Source organism: Zosterops lateralis (genome assembly GCF_965231275.1).
Source record: "Zosterops lateralis genome assembly, chromosome: 4".
NCBI classification, from domain to species: Eukaryota; Metazoa; Chordata; class Aves; order Passeriformes; family Zosteropidae; genus Zosterops; species Zosterops lateralis.
The window spans coordinates 1265155-1287946 of NC_139765.1; the positions used below are offsets into that span (position 1 = coordinate 1265155).

General features: G+C 38.0%; 2 protein-coding genes across 3 annotated transcripts in view; one reads left to right on the forward strand and one right to left on the reverse strand.

The window, feature by feature from the left end:
* DCP1B (decapping mRNA 1B) overlaps window positions 1-22792 on the reverse strand; it is a gene marked incomplete at its 5' end in the record, with an annotated part of 41305 nt that overhangs the window by 11913 nt on the left and 6600 nt on the right. Inside the window, 3 exons of one of the 2 annotated variants that reach the window (XM_083858956.1) lie at window positions 316-444; window positions 4634-4769; window positions 6550-6616. In XM_083858956.1, coding sequence (XP_083715082.1) covers window positions 316-444; window positions 4634-4769; window positions 6550-6616 — 332 coding nt within the window. The remainder of the gene's footprint in view (window positions 1-315; window positions 445-4633; window positions 4770-6549; window positions 6617-22792) is intronic. The other variant, XM_083858957.1, reaches the window with a different exon arrangement.
* The window catches only part of CACNA1C (calcium voltage-gated channel subunit alpha1 C), a gene marked incomplete at its 5' end in the record, with an annotated part of 450110 nt that continues 444588 nt past the window's right edge, over window positions 17271-22792 (forward strand). Inside the window, one exon of the mRNA XM_083858937.1 lies at window positions 17271-17400. Within this exon, the coding sequence (XP_083715063.1) occupies window positions 17271-17400 (130 nt within the window). The remainder of the gene's footprint in view (window positions 17401-22792) is intronic.

Here is a 22792-nt window from a genome sequence, read left to right on the forward strand (position 1 = left end):
AAAAACAACAACAACAACAAAAAAAAAACCCAACAAACAAAACCCCACAAAAAGTGTGGTGCAGCAATGGACTAGATCAGCTTGTGGCCAAAACTGCACCTGAAATTTGAAAGACCAATATTTCTTTGTTGCATCAGGAGAGTTTATCTGTGTTTGCACATCATACACTGGGGGCTGGGGAGATTTTACAAATGAGATTAATTGTGCTTTACAATTATTTCTTACAGTGGCTCCATCTCAGATTCTGGCAGTGACCTTCCAACTGAAATCAATGTTTTTGTTACCCCGTGCAGCAGAAAACACCAGAGGTTTTACCTTGCTCTGCTGGGAGATTCTCTGGTGCTGATTCTCACTGGGCTTCACTGGGATGGGTTTGATCAGGTTGGGGTTGTTATAGATTGCGGAGGAGCTGGTTATTTGTTTTGGCTCTGAGCAGGTCTTACACTGCAACAGAAAAAGGGCATTTCTTGGTGTGTGTGACAGTATCTTTTCCCCTAGTTCCCAACCACAGGAAATCCAGACATAAGCAGGTATTCAATAACCAAAAATACTGATTGCAGCACTGATGATGAGGTATTGTGCTATTAGAAGAACTGTAGCAACTGCAACCTAATTTTATAAAACCACAAGACATATGTAAAACTGAACACTTGATTCCAAGATTCCCCTAGTACGAGGCTTTCCTCTAATTGAAATCTCAGTTCTCTGTTTGTGCCTTCTGCTTTTCCTGCACTTCAAAAAACATAAAATACTTTTTTAAAGCACCTTAAAACCCAAGCAACAGACATGCTTTTCCTGCATCCAATAGGCAGCTAGAAGTAGTTTAGGTCCAGGAAGGATTAATGTGTCCATAAAGATAATTTAAAATGATTTTGTCAGAAAGTAGAATCATAACTCAAACTCTTTTACATAGATCTTCATATGGTGGGAACTTGCAGGATGCATCTACATGCACAGAAAAGTAATTAGAAAAAGATTTAATCAGTTTGTAGAATCAGTAGGATTTCTTATTACATATGATGATTGTTAAAAATATTTATAAAAAAATGGTCATAGACAGATAACTAAAAGTGATGAGGGACAAAAAAATATCATAGGGAGAGAGAGAAGAGCATGATTTGATTCAGGGACAAACCATTTAAAATGCTCTATGGAAGAGAAATTGTAATTGGAAAAGGAAAACATGAATAAGATTCTATATATAAGAATAAATATAGTAAGTGAAACTAAAAAAGCCTTGGGTATACATGGAATGCTACTGTCAGTAAAAGAAAACAGTATCCTTGAAATCATTGTAATTTGATACAGTTGAAACCAAGACAGCTAGAAAAATTTTTAAAAGAATTATTTAACACGAAGTTAATTCTATTAACTATTAATTCTGCTATTAATTCTAACCCCACTCTCAAACATGCAAAGTTGATCACTTAACTCACTTCTCAATGAACAGAGACATTCTGCTTCCAGTAAACCAGAACTGAAGTTTTCCTGGGGGTTTAAGGGCCTTCAGTAGGTCCTCAATATTTCCAGTTGTTTGTCACATTAGACAGACCCTATATGGACCAAAACTGCACTTCAATAAGATTAAATAGCTTTTTTTATTTTTTTCCTTCCAAACAGTTCTCTTTCTAATGATGCTGCCTTTTCTTCAACATTTCTTCTCGCTGCTATTTTTCAGCATAACCCTTTTGGGCAAAAAGCACATAAAGCTTTTACTTTAACACCACGGATAACATCCTCTTGATTATTTCCCAGTGAATTCTGCAGAGTTCAAATAATACCCTTATTTCCTCAGGATATTTTAATAAGCTGAATTCTTCAGAAACTTTAAGCACCTTAGATTCCACTGTCATACCCTGCATGATCACAGAACTGAGCTGATGAAAATGAGGTGAGAAGCAGCAGGGCTTAACAGAGTCATCACTAAAGGAGCATATTTTAGACCAAATTCCTCAGGCAAAGGAGCATCAGCACACACAGGAATGACATTGACCTGACTCTGTATCATTGCTGTGACTTGATAACAAGGCTAGTAGGTTGCTGTCAAACACAGGAGCACATGGAAGAGAAGAGAAGAGAAGCCTGTGATGATTGAAAAGCAGCTCAGGATGTAAAAACCATTTTTTTGGCAGATGGATAGCAGGGTTTTGCTGATGAGTACCCTGGGAGCACTAACATGGCTTTTGAAGCAGCTGTCAGGTAGACAGGTAAAGGAGATATCAGATGCTGTTATCAATAACCAGCAAAAAGCAGCATGAAAGAAATGCCACCAGGCTCTTTGGTGATAGAACCTGAGAGTCCTCACCAGCTACAACATTTGCAAATTACTCTGCCTTGCTTCAAGCTCTGCCCTTCAGTCAGGTGTCCTGTTCAAAGCTCTGCTGCTACAAAAGGTGCCTGAATAATCAAAAAGGTTCTAAGATCAAGTCAAAGAAAGGCTCAGCAACACTGGAACAAAACTAGACACACTTATGGCCAATGTGGATCCAAAAAACTAGACACACTTATGGTCAATGTGGATCCAAAAGAGCAAGAAAATCACTGAGGGGGCTTGGGCAAGTTTGGGAGAGTCAGACATTTGAAGCAAACAAAGTGCTCTGTGTTGTGAGATTTATATTCCACCTATAAAGCTGAAAATGCTAAATGCTGGCAGAAGAACTGTGCAGCACAGAGCTAAACCCTGAGCCTGTCCTGCAGTACAAGACAAGGCATGATGGTTGAAGAGAAACCCATTTTTTTTCCATGCTTTGTTCTGTACCCTTGCAGCTCCTCAACTGGTTTTCTCCTTGGTGAAGTGAGGCCAACTTCTTCTTACCGGAGATCAAGAGAAGGCAAGTGTATAAGAAGTATATTTTAAAAAAAATAACTCAGTGGTGTAGCATCTTAAACCTCCACTAACTCAAAAAGGAAGGGGAAGCTGTGTATTTTATTTAGCATGTCATGTAACCTCCAAATATATAAGATAGTTTGGGAAAAAGATATACACTTCAAAATTAGTTACACCCTTAAAAATCACACAAAATTCCTTAAAAGTTTTAAAAATTGATGCTCTTATTCCACAGCCTCCACCACTTGAAAACACTCTTCACTGAATAAACACAGAATTCAAAGAAGAGAACAACATATTTCATAACTAATTTCAGCACATCAGACTGGAAGCAATAAAACGCGCACTGACAAGAGAGTAGATGTCATAAACCAGTCAAAAAGCACGACTGCTCTGAAACATATTGACATTAAACAGAAAAATGGTTGTCATTGCCTTTATTTATCACACCCTGTTGAAATTTATATTACTGGCAATACAAGAAATCACAGACATCCTGTTCACAAGGGGTCAGGAATTCCTAGCACTCACATCCCAGATGAGGAGGAAGTTTTCACGTTATTTTTTTATGTCCTTGGCAATCCCTTGAATGCAGAAAGATTAAAGATAAAGCAAGAAGCAGATCTGCAAAAGATTCTAAAGGGAAAAGAGTCCTAAAAGCTATTATTTAAACAACAGGATTTCCTCTGCTTTGTCTTGATTTCTGTGTGAAATGGAAGGTAACATCTTTTAGATTTATCACCCTTTTCTCACAGAATCTGAATGCAGCCTAATAAATTTCCCATTTTCCATTTGCAATGTTTTTAAGTTTATCTAATGAAAACCTCTTAAAGATTTCAGAACATCTCAAATCATATTCTCTGATGCCAAGATTAGATACTGATTCAGTATTAAAATATGGGGAAAAATACCAGGTTTTGTCCACTGTAATAGATTAAAATCTCTACTACAGAAAATACAAAAGCTTCCACAGAAACTCTAAACAATAAAAAGAGCTCCATTTCACCCTAGCTCAAGTAGTTTGCTATCATTTTTTTCTGAGGATTTTATTAGTAGAAAAAAAAAAAAAAAAAGAAATAAACACATGAAATTTAAGGAGAGGAGAAGTTAAGATCTATGTGCATTTGCAGACTCTTATGGAACACTTAGGAGCTCTATTACTGCATGACAGCACATAAGCAATACAGGAAACAGCAGCAGGAACCTGCAGGGCTCTGTAACAATTTGCAGCTTATATATGGATAGTTAAAATTATTAGATTTTTATTCCCTAAAGTAAAACGTTTTTGATTGCTCAATAATGGAGAACATTATTAGTCCATTAGTTACTTCTTTATTTAGAAGCCTCAGAAGACCAAAGCAGCACACGGGCTGGAATCATGCTACATTTCAACCTTTTCATTTCCTTCCATTAGTGCCTGAAAGGAGCTAACAACCACAATTAAAAGCAGTAACTTCACTGGCAAAACTCTCCTGGACCTTTGTACAAACCACAGAAAGTATCACCAGGTAAATCCTTCACCCAGGAAGAGGGCACAGCTTGCAGGAGCTCTAAGGGTCAGAATGAAATCAATTATATCCACATTCTCCTTCCAGAACTTTTTTATTGACAGCATTCATTTCTTCATTTCTTTGGAATTTTTAGCAAATTCTGTCAAAACTTTTTTTTTTTTTTTTTTTTTTTTTTTTTTTTTTTACCAGCCACAAAATGAGTGAGCACACTGTCCAAAATCCCTTTGAGTGGAGCTGTTGAAAACCCCAAATCGAACCTTTTATGTTTCATCACAGAAGTGGGAGCAAGTCTCACCTTGGTGTACTCATCTTTGGCCTTGGTCAGCATCCTTAAGATATCCACTTCTTTGTTATTTGCAGAATTCACAATCATGGGGGACACCCCTGCTCCTGTGCCCTGCTGAGCTTTGAATTGTTCCTGCTGAGTTAGGCTGAAAGGTGGGGAAAAAAAAAAATTACAAATAAAATATGAACCCCACAATTACTGTACAATCAAAACTCATATATTTGTCTTTTCCTCATCTACGTTAAAAGGTGCAGTATAAAAATCGCTATTAAAAGATCTCGATAAAATCGCAATTTGACATGAGATTAATTTTTCTTCCAATCTTGAATACACCAGGCCATAGAATGAAATTTCCATAACTGAGTCACAATTTCTATACCCAGAAGAAGCAGGGAATTTATAGTGTTATTCAGTTCTGCTGCTGGTGGAGGATGGCAAACACACACAAATCAGGCATTAAATACTAGCAAAATGACCAATTTCCTGCCCCAGCTGTTTTATTATTGTTGTAGAATGATGAGAATTAAAGCACACAGCCAATTGGCTGAGCAACAGGGTATTTTTTATCTATATGAAATACTGCTATTATAAACCACTACACATGGTTTACATTTGCATGAATCCTCTGAAAACTAGGTTTTATTGTAGTAAATTACCAGTTTGAGAGCACCTAATCACCACCAATGGAAACTCGAGCTAGTTAACTAAAATGAGCTGTCAAAAACCTGGGTTTCCTAGGGTTCTTTGTTTATTTCTGTAAATTCATGCCCATCAATTATTTCTTGGGTCACAGCTGACTCATTTTCGAGCTGGAGGATACACAGGAAAACCAACAAACCCCACTGAACAAAACCCCACTACTGTCACAGCCTGAGTTTCACACTGTTTGGCCACTGCAAAATGAAAAGCAGCAGGTATTACTTAAAAAAAAAAAAAAAAAAAAAAAAAAAAGGATATATGGAAGAGAGATGACAACTTTCCCATGCAGTATTTTATCCCAAATCCGAGCTGGTTATATACCACAGGAATTATATTATATAATTATTAATTATATATTTCATATATAATTAATATAATTGATATAACAATACAATAAAATAATTATAATATAATTAATATAAGAATATATTAGTTATATATGAATATATAATGAAGAATGTATAATGAAGAATACATTATGAAGAATATATTATGAAGAATATATTAGAAGAATATATTATAAAGAATATATTATGAAGAATATATTATAAAGAATATATTATGAAGATTATATTATATTATATTATATTATATTCCACAGGAATAGCCAATCACTGCCTGTTCCTTTACTACACCCTCCACATTATGACTCTAAAAAATGTAGATTGCTCATGTTGATAACCACATTTTTATGTGCATGAAAGCAGTGACTTTAAAGCTAATTGAAGTCTTGCTTTAAATGCAGAAAAAAATTGAATTTTGTATATATTCCTAAGAAATGAGGAAGCAGGAATTGAGCCATGATGTACAAACAGAACAAAACCCACAGAAATTGCATTAATACAATATCCCCTCATGATATCCTGCACTTACATTGATATAAGGAAAAAAATAAAACGTAACAATATTAAAAAAATAAAATCTCCCTAAATTGAAAAATATATTAAACCCCCAAAGAATACAATTCTTCAAAATAGATCTCTGAGTCATCAGGAAATAAATCATATCAACTGGTACACTCTGATGTAGCTGGAGAGCTGCACTACAAATTAGGAAAAATTACTGCAATACAGTGACTTATTTATGATTTTATGAAATGCAGGCTTGACACTTGCAACCAAGTTTGTAAGTTTAAAGCAGAGAGGTATGATGATCCTAAAAGCATAAAATGTGCATTTATGTACAGAAATACAGATGTAAAAAAGCACAGCGGAAGTTTTACTTACTTTTTCATGAGCTCTGCAATTCTTTGGCATTCTTCCTTATCATAAAACCAAATCCCATAAATGGACACTGCAAATGCACATCAAACACAAACTGTGAGCATCTTCTCAAACAGCAATTCTACCTGGCAGATATTTCAATGTGGCCTGTAAACCAATATCAGAATTTATTGCCATCTTATGTTTTCTCCATCTAGAAAAACAAAATGACACCTCAGATCCTATAAAATCAAAAAAGATCAAAAGGCACATCTCTAAGCATGGAAATTACAAGTTCCTAAATATTCAATTAAGGCAAAGGTGTTTGATCCTTTTCTTCAGAACACTAAATCAGTGGTGGGGTTTTTTTTGGGTGTTTTTTTTTTTTTTTTTTTTTTTTTTTTTTTTTTTTTTAAATCTTTTTCTCTGTCCTTTATTAACTTTTAAAGTATCTATTGTCCTTTTCACGATCATTGAAAATAATGTGATGATTTCTATTATTCACCTAAAAAAGGCAAGGAACATAACAAGCACCTGTGGTTCTACAAATGTGCAATGTAAGAGCTGAACTGTATAAGTAATTCCAGTTTTTTTACCAGAAATATTAAAATATGCATTTCAAATCCACATTAATATTCTAACATACTCCAATGGGCATTCAGTAATAAACTGTGGACCTGGAGAAAAGTGTGTGAACAACTCACAAGGTTCCAGGACCACATTCTTCTGATGAAATACATTTGAAAACTTGTCCAGATCAAGCACAGCAAGCAGGCTGAGAATCCCAGACAAACCAAATTTGTTTTAATCAAGATTCTAATTTCTTTTATAAAAGAATCTCCAATGGAGAAGAGTATTGATGAAATTTTGGCCATCTGCTCCATCTTCTCCATTTTTTTTAATGTCTACCACAGCTGGTGGCACCATCAATTATGGAACACAGGTTGGACAGCTTCACCTTTGGCCACCAGAGGAGACATGTCACAGACTATTTATGAATATCTAATCAATCTGAAAGCAGACAGACCCCTGGAAATGCCAGACTGCTTCTGGCCATCAGGAGCTGAAAGACTCAAAGACTTGTTTCTGCTGTTGATTCACCTCAACTCAGTGACAAACACAAGTGATAACCAGAAAGAATGATCATTTCGGATTTTACAGAACTACAACTAATATTTTGAAATACGATTGCAACGAATACAAATCTGTTTGGGTCACAGAATGAGGCCACTGGGTTTGTGCCACCAAACAAAACCACACCAAACCCAAACCCAACCCAACCCAACCAAACCAAACCACACCAAACCAAACCAAACCAAACCAAACCCAACCCAACCCAACCAAACCCAACCCAACCAAACCAAACCCAACCCAACCAAACCAAACCAAACCCACCACACCAAACCAAACCAAACCAAACCAAACCAAACCAAACCACCACCCGACAACACATCCCATCTGAACTCCAGTCTGAAGTCAGGGTACTGCACATCCAGAGACCTTTGGTCTAGATGTCAACTGAACTTCAAACCTACATTTACATTCTCTCCTTGGTTAAACGGCATTTTCAACTCAAATTATGAAGCAGAGCTGAAAGCAAGAGCAACATCCCCTGAGCTCAGAGCTGCCCCAGCCAGGGGTGAAATCTTTGCAGATCAACACTTCAGAATTTCACTGAGAAACAATCCCTGAGCTGGTGGCAGCACAACAGACCCCGAGCTCTTTGTTGAGTGTGAGAATGAGGGAGAGTGAGAACACCACAGCAGCTTGTGAGAATCTGAGTTACGTGGGGTAACCGTGGCATAAATTCACACTACAGCCGTATATTCTGCTATAACCTGTATTTAAGAGAGAAAAGTGTAAACAGTAGTAATAAGAATAAGTGTAAATTGCCTCCACCTTGATTAATGATGAAGACAAAATGCAAAAATGATTCATATGTGTGTGGCAACACATAAAACCCCAGGAGAAGAACGAGAACCTAAGCTGATAACAACCTGGAACTGCCAGGGAACCTCACAGACACACAATACAATTTCCCTGCAAGCTTTCTACCAGCAGGAAAACACTGCCTTGCTTTATCAGGATTAAACATAAACAGATTACTTTTATCTGCCTTCCCACTCCGTCAGACTGTTTGACAAAATAGAATCCCAGATCTAAGTGTCGTTTGTAGAGTGGTAATTTCATGTTAAAAATGAATCACAAAACATCAGAGGCACAAAGCAATATTTTTCTAGTGCCACACAGAGGAAGAAATATTAAGGCAATTTTAGGCCCAGTTTAAACCATAAAGTTATGTAAGAAGAGATTATTGTAAAGAAACAGAGAAAAATAAAATCAAAATCAAATAATGAATTGATGACATTAGAAGGAGAAAAAAAAAGTGCTACAGTGATGATGTTGTTGACAAGATCACACAAAATTATCACACAATGCAGCTATGAAACCAAGAAAATCCAATAAACATTGAATGGGAAGCTAAATAAATCATTTAAATAAAATAACTGGAATTACTAATTATTTAGAATTTTTAGAATTTTTAAAAGGCAGGCTACTCATAAATCCAAAGTGAAAAAATTTCACCCAAATCTATGAAGCTCCTTTAATAGCTGAGTGATTGGATTTCAAGAAGGACAGTGTTTAAGTTTGAAATCACGACTTCAGAGCCAATTCAAAAGCTTCCGCCTCACAATTTTCATTTTTTTTGGCTATGGATTTCTCCTGTCCTCACAAACACCAGAACACTTGATGCTATTTATAAGCAGAAGCTGACAGCTGCTATCTCCCAGAGTTACAGATAACAATTCCCAACCTCTCAATATTTGAAACATCCATTTAGTTATTATGATAATACAGAATTTCTTATCGACTTCAATCATTCGTGGTAAGTATTCTATTAAAAAGAAAAGGCATTTTCTAGGATTATAGTTATTTTTTTCCCTCTCTTCATTATTCCAGCTATTATATTTTTGTCTCCTGGATAGACATTTCTATTATCAAAGCTTTGGTTCCAGTGTACCTGCAACACATGATTTTTAAGCTATTCCTCCATAAAGTCTTTAAGCTTGGTAAAAACTGGACACAGAAATAACTACTGACTAGAGATTCCCTAGGAACTGGTTTATCCTTGCTGGTATTGAAAATAAATAAATAAATATCCTCAATTCTTAAATTTTTGTGTTTTATTCTTGATTTTATGCTTCCTAAGGTATTTTGCTCAATGTGTAGTCTGGACTCTTGCTCTAAATCCACACTTGGCTACATTAAAAAGAATTTTTTTGTATCCATGTCTTGCAAGGCAAGCCCACACCTTTACATTGCTACCTTCAGGACTGCAACAAGGGAAAAAAAAAACTAAAAAAACCTGCAGCCCAGACAGCTGCACACCATCCTGGCAAGCTGAGCTCCATCCCAGAGAGGTTCTGCAGTGATCCACAAGCTGGGAAATGTCATCTGAAGTGGCTGCACTGGCTGTGTGGGCTTCAGATCCCAGACCTGGCCTGCAGAAACACCAACCAGCCCAATCCCAGGCTGAAGGAAGTGGTTTTGAACACATGAAGCATAAATACGCTGGAAAAATTTGGCTTGAGTCATTAAGGTCACACATTGCATGTTTAGTTGGTCTTTAATTGTAACTATTCTGCCTTAGGATCCCGGTTGGTGAAATGGGAAGGATAATATTTCTAATATCTGAGCAAAGTAGAATAGTTCTGTTTGTTCGTGAGTTACCAGCTTTTATAGTGATGATTGTTGGAGAAAACAACAAGAAAACCCAACAACTCTGACTCCAGTACAGAATTCCAGGGGTGGATAACAAAGCCAGTGACCAATACATGAGTAATGAGGAATAAACCAGAATCCTGAGTAGCCTCTCGATGTGAACACCAATCCAACTGTTTGATAACTGAAAAAAAGTCCTTATTGCAAAAGGAGACAGCCACACAATATAAAATTCCATAAACAGAGACACTGCACAACCAACCTTAACTCTGGTATTTCCTACTTCAGAAGCCTCAAAGTTCTTTTAGCTCTAAACAGGCTTTAAGTTCTTTCAAATACAAAATTTTGCCATGTAGATACTTAAAACACTAGTAAAAAAAATAAAATCATTTGTATCCTGTTATACCATATTGATAGAAATGGCTCATCAACAGGACTGGAATTTTCAGGCCTCTTGCTTCTCAACATTGTGCAAAGCTGCACAATACAAAAATATGTATTAGGTAAAGGTATTTGCTTCTAAAAAATGGAAATTGTGGTATTTCTGGAAGTTTTTAGAGAGAAGTCAAAACTTTAATGATTTCTCATTAAAATTCTGGCATAAAAATGTTATGCGTAATTGCAAAAATTTATGCAATTTTTTGCATAATTGCAAAAAATTATGCACAATTTTAGGCATAAAAATGTCAATAAACTGAAGAAAGGTAAGAGTTTTCCAAACAACAAAAATATGTGTTTTAATATGAGCTTAACCTAAATTCCTAAAAAGCTCTGAAAAGGCCCTACCTGTTAAATTATCAGACACTTGTTCTTTCATTTAAAGGCTGATAAAGGTCCTGATCCATTTAATTGGAGAAGTATTAACAAAGACAGGGAAAAGGAAGACTTGGTATTTCCATCACCTCAAAGGTTTAAAATATTAAGCAAGCTGCAAAAAAAAAAACCCAAAAAACAACCAAACCAGTTGTTAAAGGAAAAAGAATCCTACTCAGGGACGTGTCAATGCAAAGCAATGATTACACAGTGAAAATTCAGCTGAGGAGGGAACTGTTTAAGCAATTTTATTAAAAAAAAAAAAAAAAAAATGCAAGAACAAAATGAAAAAGCCCCTCCAGACCCCTTCCCTCAAAAGCAAATGGTTTGAAGTGGGCAATGATTGGCAACGTTACTCAAGTCAAGAATAAGTTCCTTACCACCATCTGTTTAGTTGTGCTTGGAACTCTGCCTTAAAAATCAAGAGAAGATTTTTTTGTTAATAGAATGGACCCTGAAATATTCCTGCCACCATCCATCAGTGGGGAAAGTTGGGGGGACCAGTTTGCAGCTTTCAAGATAGAGACAGTAAATATTTCTGGTTTCATGAGGCAAAAAAAAGGGACAGCACAGGCAGGGTGGATGGTTTAGTAAATCGTGTCTGTGGCTCTGCTTTGAGACATTGACTTCAGGCAGATTTTTAATCCAAATTTATCAGGAATTTTTGTGAAGAAAAATCAACTGTGTAGCAGTCAAACAAAACAGGGTCACTGGAAAAGCCCCCTACATGGCCTCAAAGCTGAACTTCTGTTGATTCTGCAGGAAAATGTGAAGCCCATTGATCCACTCCTTTCCATAAAGCTCAGCAGATGTAGGAGTCCATCAGCAGGTTCTTTACTTTTTTTGGAAAAGAGCCCAAATGCAAACTGTATTTGCAAGATTTCCCTTAAATATGCCTTCTGTTGATGCTACAAGAAATTTTTAGTCCCGACACAGGAATAGGATCGATGTTATGATCCATCTGGCTTGGAGGATTTATTTTTTCCCCCCACACCACTGGTTTTCCAGTCACACCTCCTGCCATTGCATCACCAGTTCCAGATAATTTTGAAATCATGATGGTGTTTGACACTGAAATCAAGGCAGGAGGGGTGTAGATGCCAGGCTATCAATTTTTCAAACAAGAAGTTGTTCTTAATGAATATTTTTTCTTATAAATAGGCTCTCTTTGATAACAAATGGTTCCTGTTACTATTTCACAACAGAATTCCAAAATTTCCCCATTAGATGAGAGCTGTGAGCTAAAAATTACATCCAAATATCCTCAGCCAACACAAGCAGGGATCCTGTGAAATAAAAATCCATCAGTGAAAGGCTTACTGGAAAACAAATGCAACTGAAACACCTAAAATAATATTTTTTTTTTTAGCTTATTTGTGGTCTATATTCTCTGCTAACTTTCTAAAGGAAACAATAAAACATGTCTTCAACACAAGGAAAGGTCCTGATCTCCAGAAATCCCCTGAGCAGGACACAACAATGCCTTACACAAATCCAGGCTAAACAGAAATCCACACCTTTCATGAGCAGCAAGGCTGGTACTGACAGAAGACTGTCACAAGTGGAAGAGGTTAAACCAAAAACCTTTTCTTGATTCTGTGCTTGAATTCTGTTCTTGATTCTTCACTCCTACCTAGTAACTGAAAGCAAAGAGAACTCTCTAATTCCACAGCTATAGGTAAGTTCAAGGTCAAATTGTTTTCCAAACTCTGACAGTGCCATTTTCCAGTATATTAGAAGAGAGGTGAAAAAAGAGATTATTTTAACCTCAAATAGGTGTTCAATAGCATGTCATTTTTCCCTGAAACCTGAATTTTTACTATAATCAGTATATGACGAGCTGTCACTCCAAATGGTTTAACTCCCACAAAATAATGAACAACTTCAGAAAGGGCTTCATGAGGGAAAATAAGCAACCTTAGCTATAGATGATGTTTCTAATTCTGACTGTTGTGATCTCATCTCTAATTTCTCCACTGCATACCTTCAGATCCTAAGTCACGGAAATACATTTGCAGATCTGCACTAAGTCCTCTGCCTGCAACAATAAAAGCCTGAGTTACTTGTATATCCTTGTTCTTGTAACAAGAAATATTTAAGAAATACCTTAAGATCAAGAGAATTTAAACCCCCCATTTTTGTATTTTTCCATTTGTATGCTCTATATACAACATCATGTTGGGTAGGCAATTATTGCACTTTTCCTATACCACCTCTAGCTCTAAAATGGTTAGAAAAAATACTTAAAAACTCCACGTAGAAACAGGCAAAAGTCAACCACTCCTCCTGAGATCTCAGTTAATTGATATTTGCAGTGTTATCTTATTTATTCTCTTTTTTTTGCTGTGCCACAGCCTGTTAACAGGTTATACTCCACATATTAAAGAGATTTCTACTCCTCTGTAGCCATTCCTTGTCTTGCAGTCAGCTGTGTCACTGCCTTCAGGAACACCTGCTGGTCTCTAGAGCTGCAGACAGAAACTTTGCAGCACAATTTTTATCAATATAATACGATTTCACAGGCACAGAAAGGACTTTCACTGTGCTCACAGAACGACAGGCAAACTGTAATGGGTTTACTCCAGCTGTGGGAAGGTTCACACTGTGCTCACAAAGCTAAATTTCATCCTGAACCTTGAAACATTCACGTGTGGTCACTGCATTCTTACGTGCTTGAGAGATGAAGGATCATCAAAGTATTAATATAAATGTTTCACCTGCATTCTTCTTGTGAAATTGTAATTTAGTAATTTCTTTCACAAAGATACAAAACTTACCCCTTTGAAGTACCTTGTTGCTTTTTTCCTTTGAGTACTGTAATTCTATTTTAACATATTTGCAGATATTTATTTTAAATTTTTAAAAATTGTAGTTATTGTTCTGATTATTCAGAAGTTTACTGACTTTTTTATGGTCATTTCTATAGTCATTTTCTGTAGTCCCACAAGACATTCTGAGTGCAAGAATACAGAACATTCTGTGTATATGGACAAAGAGAGAAACAATGCTTGCCTGGGATCAAGTTTGTCACCAAGAAAATGTAATTTAAGTTTCTTATTTAACCTGTTTTTCAACAGAAAAACAATCCCACACATTTATCAAATTCATTTTCTATTAGCACCTCGATATTGCACAAGAGCAGCACTGGGAGGTCCCCTGCACCTCTGAATGCCTGACTGTAGACTAGAGATACAATCATATTTAAATAAAAACTCAGGATTTTTGCATTGGACTATTTTCACTGCAGCAACTGTATTGTTTCCACATCAAGTAGAAATGTATATTTCATTTTGCTTCAGAAGTCAGCAGTGTTTCACTAGCTTATGCATAATCCTTTAAGAATAAAAACAGTTTAAAATCATCATCTGCTTCCTCAGTCTCTCCCCTCCTTCAGCTTTTAACTCTCAGTGCAAATTTGAACATCTACTTTTGCATTCTGTTAAGGAGTGTTAGAGAGAGAAATATTCACATGAGAGAAAGCAGAATAAAAACAGCAGGTAACAATAAACAGAAGGCAGCAAAGACCTGCAGGAAGACCTATAACTAAAAAAGAAAAATTAAAAATTCCATTGTTATTTCTCTCCTTTTTCTAATCATTATGAAATTTCATGAACTTGTTAATTGAGAGATGCTACACACACTTGTACAGAGGATTTAACACTGTATGTTGTTTAGGAAAATCAAAAGACACTAAAATTTAACAGCAAGGCAGTTTGTTTGACAGAGATAAAAGAACTGGTACAGCTCAAATAGAAAGTCCATATCCTGTCTATGGCAATGGCCAGCAGCAGATAATTCACATAAAGAATCTCCTTAGTCCCTTTATTGCTGACTTCTGACCTGAAGCTTGTGTCTTACATTACTTCCTTTGTTTTATTTTCTTTTCCCCTGGCTGCAGAATCTCTCTGCTTGCTTTTACGCATGTAAATAATACCTCTGTTATGCAAAGGGATTATTAAAACAGCCTCCAAAAACTCCTAGGCATACGTACATCCAAAATAACAAAGCCAGCAGGAAAAAACCCAGTGGGCTGTTTGCTGAGATTGATTTTAAGCAACGCATTATGATGGGAAGATTTGGTATTTTATGAAAGGAGACTCTGTTGCACAGGCCACAACTGGGGCTGCAGCCATGACCATTAAAGCAGAGCAGGCATTGAGCCCAGTGCTGTTACTGGTTTGGATAGTGCTGTTACTGGTTTGGATAGTGCTGTTACTGGTTTGTGTGCCCAGTGCTGTTACTGGTTTGGATGCCCAGTGCTGTTACTGGTTTGGATGCCCCAGTGCTGTTACTGGTTTGGATAGTGCTGTTACTGGTTTGTGTGCCCAGTGCTGTTACTGGTTTAGATAGTGCTGTTACTGGTTTGGATAGTGCTGTTACTGGCTTGTGTGCCCAGTGCTGTTACTGGTTTAGATAGTGCTGTTACTGGTTTGGATAGTGCTGTTACTGGCTTGTGTGCCCAGTGTTGTTACTGGTTTGGATAGTGCTGTTACTGGTTTGGATGCCCCAGTGCTGTTACTGGTTTGTGTGCCCAGTGCTGTTACTGGTTTGGATAGTGCTGTTACTGGTTTGGATGCCCCAGTGCTGTTACTGGTTTGTGTGCCCAGTGCTGTTACTGGTTTGTGTGCCCAGTGCTGTTACTGGTTTGGAGGCCCAGTGCTGTTACTGGTTTGGAGGCCCAGTGCTGTTACTGGTTTGGATAGTGCTGTTACTGGTTTGGATGCCCCAGTGCTGTTACTGGTTTGTGTGCCCAGTGCTGTTACTGGTTTGTGTGCCCAGTGCTGTTACTGGTTTGGATGCCCAGTGCTGTTACTGGTTTGGAGGCCCAGTGCTGTTACTGGTTTGGATAGTGCTGTTACTGGTTTGTGTGCCCAGTGCTGTTACTGGTTTGGATAGTGCTGTTACTGGTTTGGATAGTGCTGTTACTGGTTTGTGTGTCCAGTGCTGTTACTGGTTTGGATAGTGCTGTTACTGGCTTGTGTGCCCAGTGTTGTTACTGGTTTGGATAGTGCTGTTACTGGTTTGGATGCCCCAGTGCTGTTACTGGTTTGGATGCCCAGTGCTGTTACTGGTTTGGATAGTGCTGTTACTGGTTTGGATAGTGCTGTTACTGGTTTGTGTGCCCAGTGCTGTTACTGGTTTGGATGCCCAGTCCTGTTACTGGTTTGGATAGTGCTGTTACTGGTTTGGATGCCCCAGTGCTGTTACTGGTTTGTGTGCCCAGTGCTGTTACTGGTTTGTGTGCCCAGTGCTGTTACTGGTTTGGATGCCCCAGTGCTGTTACTGGTTTGGATGCCCAGTTAAGACAAAAAAGCAGCAGAGCCTTTGCAGCCCAGTCCAGTGGAATTCCACTGGAGCACTCACACCGTGTTCCTGTATGTAACACATTCCTTGTCCTTTAAAGGGTATGCTATCTTACACTTGGGAAGGGTTCCTTTCCTCTCCCCTCCTGTAATTGAAAAAGGATTCCTCAGTGCCGATTTAAGGCTTGTTTTGACAAAGAGAGCACTGATGAGGCACTCAAGAGCTCGCATTAAATCAAAGTTAGACAGAAGTGAGCAGCTTGTATATGTGCTGTGGGATACACTTGCTCACATATTTATCTCCCATGTTTTGAGAGAAGGTTACAAATATTTTTATATATATACACACACATATAAAAGAGCGTGAGTAAGCAAGCTCACATTCCAAGAGAAGTTTTCTGGCTATGTCAGGAGAGTAGTCCATCCACCCTCTGCTAGGCAAACCTATTTTTTTCCAGCACAAGAGGATATTATCAGAGGAGCCCGTGTGGATATACAGAAACCAGAGATGGTCATGGCTGGCTGAGGTGATGAGCTGACGGCTGGATGGCGCCCATTATCTGCACTCCTCAATCCAAGTTTTCCTGAAAAACGGACAGGGGGAGGAGGAGGAGGCTCCAGCTGAGCCTGAGGCACAGAGGACAAGCAAAGGATTGGGAGTGAACAGCAAGGAAAGGGAAGGAGAACGCAAAAGATATTGAAAAGGTTTCAAAGAGCTAGAAACTAAGTCCTAGATCAGAAGATCCGGTTGTCAGCAAGTTAAAACAATATTCAGGTTTTACCTTCCCTACAAGGCTGTTACATAACCCCAAGAAGCAAGGAAACCCACCAAAAGGAATGTGCCTTTCCTATCTATAGGAAATACACTCAGCTTCAGCTGCTCCAGCTGCTCCTTGGAATTTAAAAATGTTTCAAGCCTTGGTCCGACAAGCCTATCACCCCCTGCCCAGCCACCAGCCGGGGGAACCTGATGCCAAGTACAAGGGGAAGCTGGTGCATGAAACTCAGCTCAACTGCTTCTACATCAAACCTGGAGGTAAGACAGCCTCACCCACTCGTGGGCACACAAACCCCACTGGGAGCTCTGCCTTCCTGGTGAAAATAGAGCAATCTGTGTGATGTATTTGGTGGTAATGCACTGGGAAGCCCTGAATGTGTGATCACAGCACCACAGGATTTAGATAATGCTGGTAATTCTCAGAGCTGGGGAGTGAAGTGGATGGACGGCTTCTCTTGGTTGTGTGTTGTGTTTTCAGCATCTAATGAACGTTGCTTTCCCTCTTCTGCTGTGACATGATTCAAAAAACAAGGAATGTATAAGGAAAAAGAAAGAAATGGGGTTTTTTATTGTAGGCAAAGAGGTTAAGAAGTTTAAAGCATCTGAAAGCTGAAAATACTAAATACATGTGTGCGTATGTGAAGGGATTAAGCTGCAAAGGCGGTTACACAAGGGATTTGTGAAAAAGCAAACCAGCTCTGGAATATCCCCTGTTTGCAGGAGAAAGATGTAGGCACTCAGGTACATATTCCCCCTGCTCCTGAAACACCTACCACTTCATGCTGTACCAGGAGGGATGTGTGAGGCAGAGGCTGTACAGGTATTCAAGTGAAAATAACCCCTCTGAAAAAAAAAAAAATCATTATCTGCTGCAAGCCCAACTCTTGAGCATTGCTGCATCATATGCCTTATCTTATCTTGCAAAGACGTCAGGAATGCCCAGCACTGGCACCACGCTCCCCACAGCAAACCTCCAGACAAGCTAATTTGTTGCTTACATGCTGACATCCATAAATGGGAAACAAAGACTGTGGCCAGCAGATATAGGCAGCATTACTCTCCTGCCATCCCCTACAGAAACTCATCCCCAAAGGTGGGATGTTTGATGCAAGGTTCTAACCCCATTCCATACCCTTTTCCTACTGATCTGTTTGTCCAAGCTGAGATAGAGCTGCACCACACACAAAATAATTACCAGCCATCCAAAAACTGCACAGCTTTTTTGTCTTAGCTCCTCAACCTGTTTCTTCTCACACACTCTGACTTCCAGACTGGGCTGACACTGAAAACCTGCATTGGGATCATTGCACTTCTTTTCCTTATTTCTTTTTAAGCACCTTCAACACACAACAAAGAAACATCATCAGTCATCACAGTTACAGCTGCAAAAAGTCACTCAACACACAAAAACCATCCTGAACTGTTTGCTTTGCTCAGCCAAAAGCTTCCAAATCCTCAGGGTAGGAAGGGTGAGGAAGAAACAACTTAAAATGTGTTTTTTAGAAAGTCTGAATAGAAATATCTGTGCTGAGTTGGGTGGTGTGGCAAGGGACGTGGTGTTCCCCATCAAAAATTAAAACTTAAGGCCTTCAAAAGAGTGTCTGCAAATGGCACTGAAAAACATAAATTGTATTTAGTTTAAAGGAAAATATGAATAATAAGGCAGCCCTGGAAAAATACTAAGTTTAGAAATACTTATTAGTACAAACAATTTTGCTTTAAAAACAGCAAACAAAAAGGATTTTTGCAGTTCCTCCTCCTTTTCTTTTTAAAAAACCCTGAACCATACAAAACCTAAATCATAGAACATTTACTCTCCACAATACACAGAAAAAAACGAAAACAAACCCAAACACCCTAAAGCTGAATTAACTAATAGCTGCTACTCCTAGAGTCAAACAACAATAATTTAGTTTGGTTTGAGGCCTCTGCAGTTCATTTAGTCCAGCCTTGTGCTCACAATAGTGGCAGCTTCAGTAGGAGAGACACTTGGGGAAAGAAAAAAATCATGACCAACCACAAGTTTCCACAAGGAAATTATATTCTATGGCACTTTTTCAGTTAATTTATTTTTAATTACATTTCCTGTTCCCTTCCCTAGGTTAAAACCTCACTCTCCTTCCAGCAGAGTTTAGTTACAGGTTTCAAACCCTGCAGTTTGTGCACTCTAGAAGAGGCAAGCCCAATAAACTGACTGCAAAACCATAATTCCTGATGTTAAAATCTTCTTTCCTTGAGCCAGCACTGCTGCATGTCCATCTATCCCTGACTCCATTATTAACTGAGGCCATCAGGTTATAATAATGTTTTTATATCTCAGCAGGCAGGCATTAAAGATTTTCAGGTAGCCTTGAAAATTAAAATAATACAGAAAGCATGAAAATCTAATATATAAATGCACATATTTTATGGTTTTAGTGATAAAAATGGAAATTGGTATCCAGACTATTTCCAAGGGGCAGTTTATTATTTTCTTTGATATCTAGAGGTAATTTTTACCATTTTCTAAGCACATTAAAATCACTGGTTAGTTGAAGTGTAGACCACAAAGGCAGGAACCATATGGGAAATGTAGAAAATTAGTAATGCCTTTACCTGTGCTTTTATAAACTGGTTTATGAGCAGGTAATTTCTCAGTGTAGCTACAAGGAAGTCAATAAACTGAGGGCTAGAGGCCACCTCACATAAAAAAAAAATATTGCGAATCCAACAAATAGAGGGAGTGAGAAACTTGCTTGTTTCTCTCAAGAGAATTTGCAGATCACAAACTATAAAAGAGTTAAGTTGGACAGACACTTAAACAGGTTTTCCAAAAAAATGCATGCAACTTGACAAAGCTCACACTGCAGCCTTAATTTTCTGGGTTTAAAATTAACTTTTAGGAGTACAATAATTATTTTCTGGGTGCATGTTTCCTCTGGAAATGTACAAAAGGAAAATAAAGTCTCTGCTCAAAGAGCGTTTAGCATTCCAACACTCTCTGCAAAACTGAGGTTTCACTTTAAGGTCAGCAACATCCAGGGAAGATAATCATGACCTCTGCTGTTGTTCTGCCTTGCTGGATGATGAGCACGATGAATTTTTAAAGTGTTGATCAAAGGAGAGAAACTGGAATGGAGAGGAGGAGAGATTTGTTTGTATCTCTGAGACAGGAACGTCTCCAAGGACAGAACCTCAGGTAAACCACAATCACTCGTATTCTGAACAAACAGCAGTAGTCAGCCTGAAAAACAGCTTTACCCAAAACTGTTTAGCAAAAAATACCAGGCTGAGAAGAACATATCCCTAAAAAGGGCAAGGCCCTGCTGCTGAAATTGCTTAGCATTTCTACAGTTTGAGTTTGTATTTTTGTTACAAATTGACCAACGCTTCTCAAAGAGTTTGAAAACTACAGGAATATTTTCTTAAACAAAACATGCAGGTCGTAGCAGGTCAGAATAATAGTTCTGCAAACAAACTTGAGCTCAAAAAAACTGATTTTAAGGTATTCAGTTGTGACAAAACCACTGCATTTTGCACAATGATGCAGCAGCAGAAAGCCATGTAAGATTTCTGGATCAGCAGACCACTGATTTGGAGACATTTAGAGAAAATATAATACAAACTGGACCAAATTAAACACATTTGCAGGTATTTGCTTCAAAATTCTGAAAGATGAATGAGCATTTGGGGAGTAATCAATGGAATAGACATTTCAGTTTTTGCATTCATCCTGTTGGGGTTTTGATAGTGGAGCTGATCCTGTATGTTGGCAGGAAGGAGGCTGATAAATAAGGTTCTCCTTTCTAAACTGGTATTTTTACCCAAACCAAAAACCATCCAACAGAAACTCTAGTACATCATAAAGACAAAGGCTGCAATATCTATTTTGCCTGTCTCAACTGAGTTTATTGGTCAATATGCAGGAGGCCAAGTCTAAATATATACGTAAGGAAATTTAACCACCAAATGTTGGTTTCATTCTCAAATTAAAAAAAAAACAAACAAACAGAAGAAGAGGTTTAAAATACTGTATTACATAATAAAGTAATGTAGACTATAAACACATTTCAAGGAGAAAAAGATCCTATAGTAGCCAAAAGAAGTTTTTTTTCATCATAGATTCTTTTTTACATATCACTCCCATTCTCTTCTCTTTGCCTCCTACTTTTTCCTTTCAGAAATAAACTTTTCAATTCTTCAAGCTAAGATGTTTTTTTTACAAGGGAAATGCTACTTGCAGGGTCACTGCAGAGGTGAGACACTTAAACCCATTTGTGTTTTTATCAGGAGGTATTTCCTGAGAAGGGTCAACTAAAATGAGGCACAATCAGTCTCAAAAGACGAGTTGTTCTATTTGAGAGGGCTCCTGGATGCTGCAACACAATCTAAGAATGAAAAATAATGGTTTGAGGAAAATACACACTGTTACCTTTTCCTAAAGGTTTTACCATCACTTGCCCCCAGGGATATATTGGGAAAAAATTTCATACATAATTATGAACTACAGGGGAAGAAAAAAAAAAAACAAAAAACCAAACCCCACAAACCACAGATAAAACCCACAAAATTTCTTTAGACAGCTGGAAAAATTCCCTCTCCCTCCTATCCCATTGACCAGATGTCTCTGAAGTGCAGGAATCTGGGCAAACAATACAAACTGTTCAGGGTTGTGCAGACATATGGTGGCAGGTTAAAGTGAAAAGCTGAAACAAGTGTGAGGTTATGTACAGCCCTCGTGTGTGCCAAACCCAGGAATGTCTGCTCTGCTTCTGCTGACCCTCTGCAAAAGCCCAAATTGAGCAGACACCTCTCCCTAGAAGGCTTTTATTCCTTTATTTCAGCCTCAGGAGATGACAGGAGCTGCAGTGGGGCACAGAAGTGAAAAGTAACTTTTGTGTCCAAATAGGTACAGGAACTGTCAGAGAGAGAGAATACTGCCTTGACGTGTCAGGCAATTTCTCTCTCCACTCAATATAGCAGAAAAGCACCCAATTAACCTGTTTCAGATCATTGTCACAATTAGCATACTATTTTAAGGTAGGATCTTGTGTTCTTGGCAGCTGAGATGCTCAAGGTGAAGGCAGCTCTGAGAAAAGCCACTCAATATTCCCCCAATTCTCTGTTTCCTATAAGCATTGAAACCAGCCATCAGTGATGAAAAGTAAATAATTCCCTGACCCAGCACAGACACAAACACCTGGTACAGTAGAGAGTGGGGAACAGCTGTAATTATGATGCAGCTGCTAAAGGGAGAAAATAAAGGTAATTTAATCAATAATTTGCTGCTATGTACTTCTTCTGAACTATCTCGTATCAATCAGCAGGCTCTGAACATTGGTTTTGCCAATGACTCTCACCAAAAACTAATGAAAAAAGTGATAATTATGTAGTTGAGTCAAATACATAACTAATGAAAATTTAAAAAAAATCTTTTAATTTGTTAGATGATCTAAACAAAACCAGGATGACTGTCTTGCTCTCAGAGAGCAAACATCTAAAATTGCAGTTAACCACAGAAGGGTAAAGGTTACATTGAAAATTGACTGTTTGGTCCATAAACTTTCTGTTCCTTAGTGGACAAAGAGTTCTGCTGGCATTAAAAAGTGTGATTTGAGCTTCCCTCCTGCCTTTGAAATGAATAATCCCAGCTCCACCCTAACAGATTTCC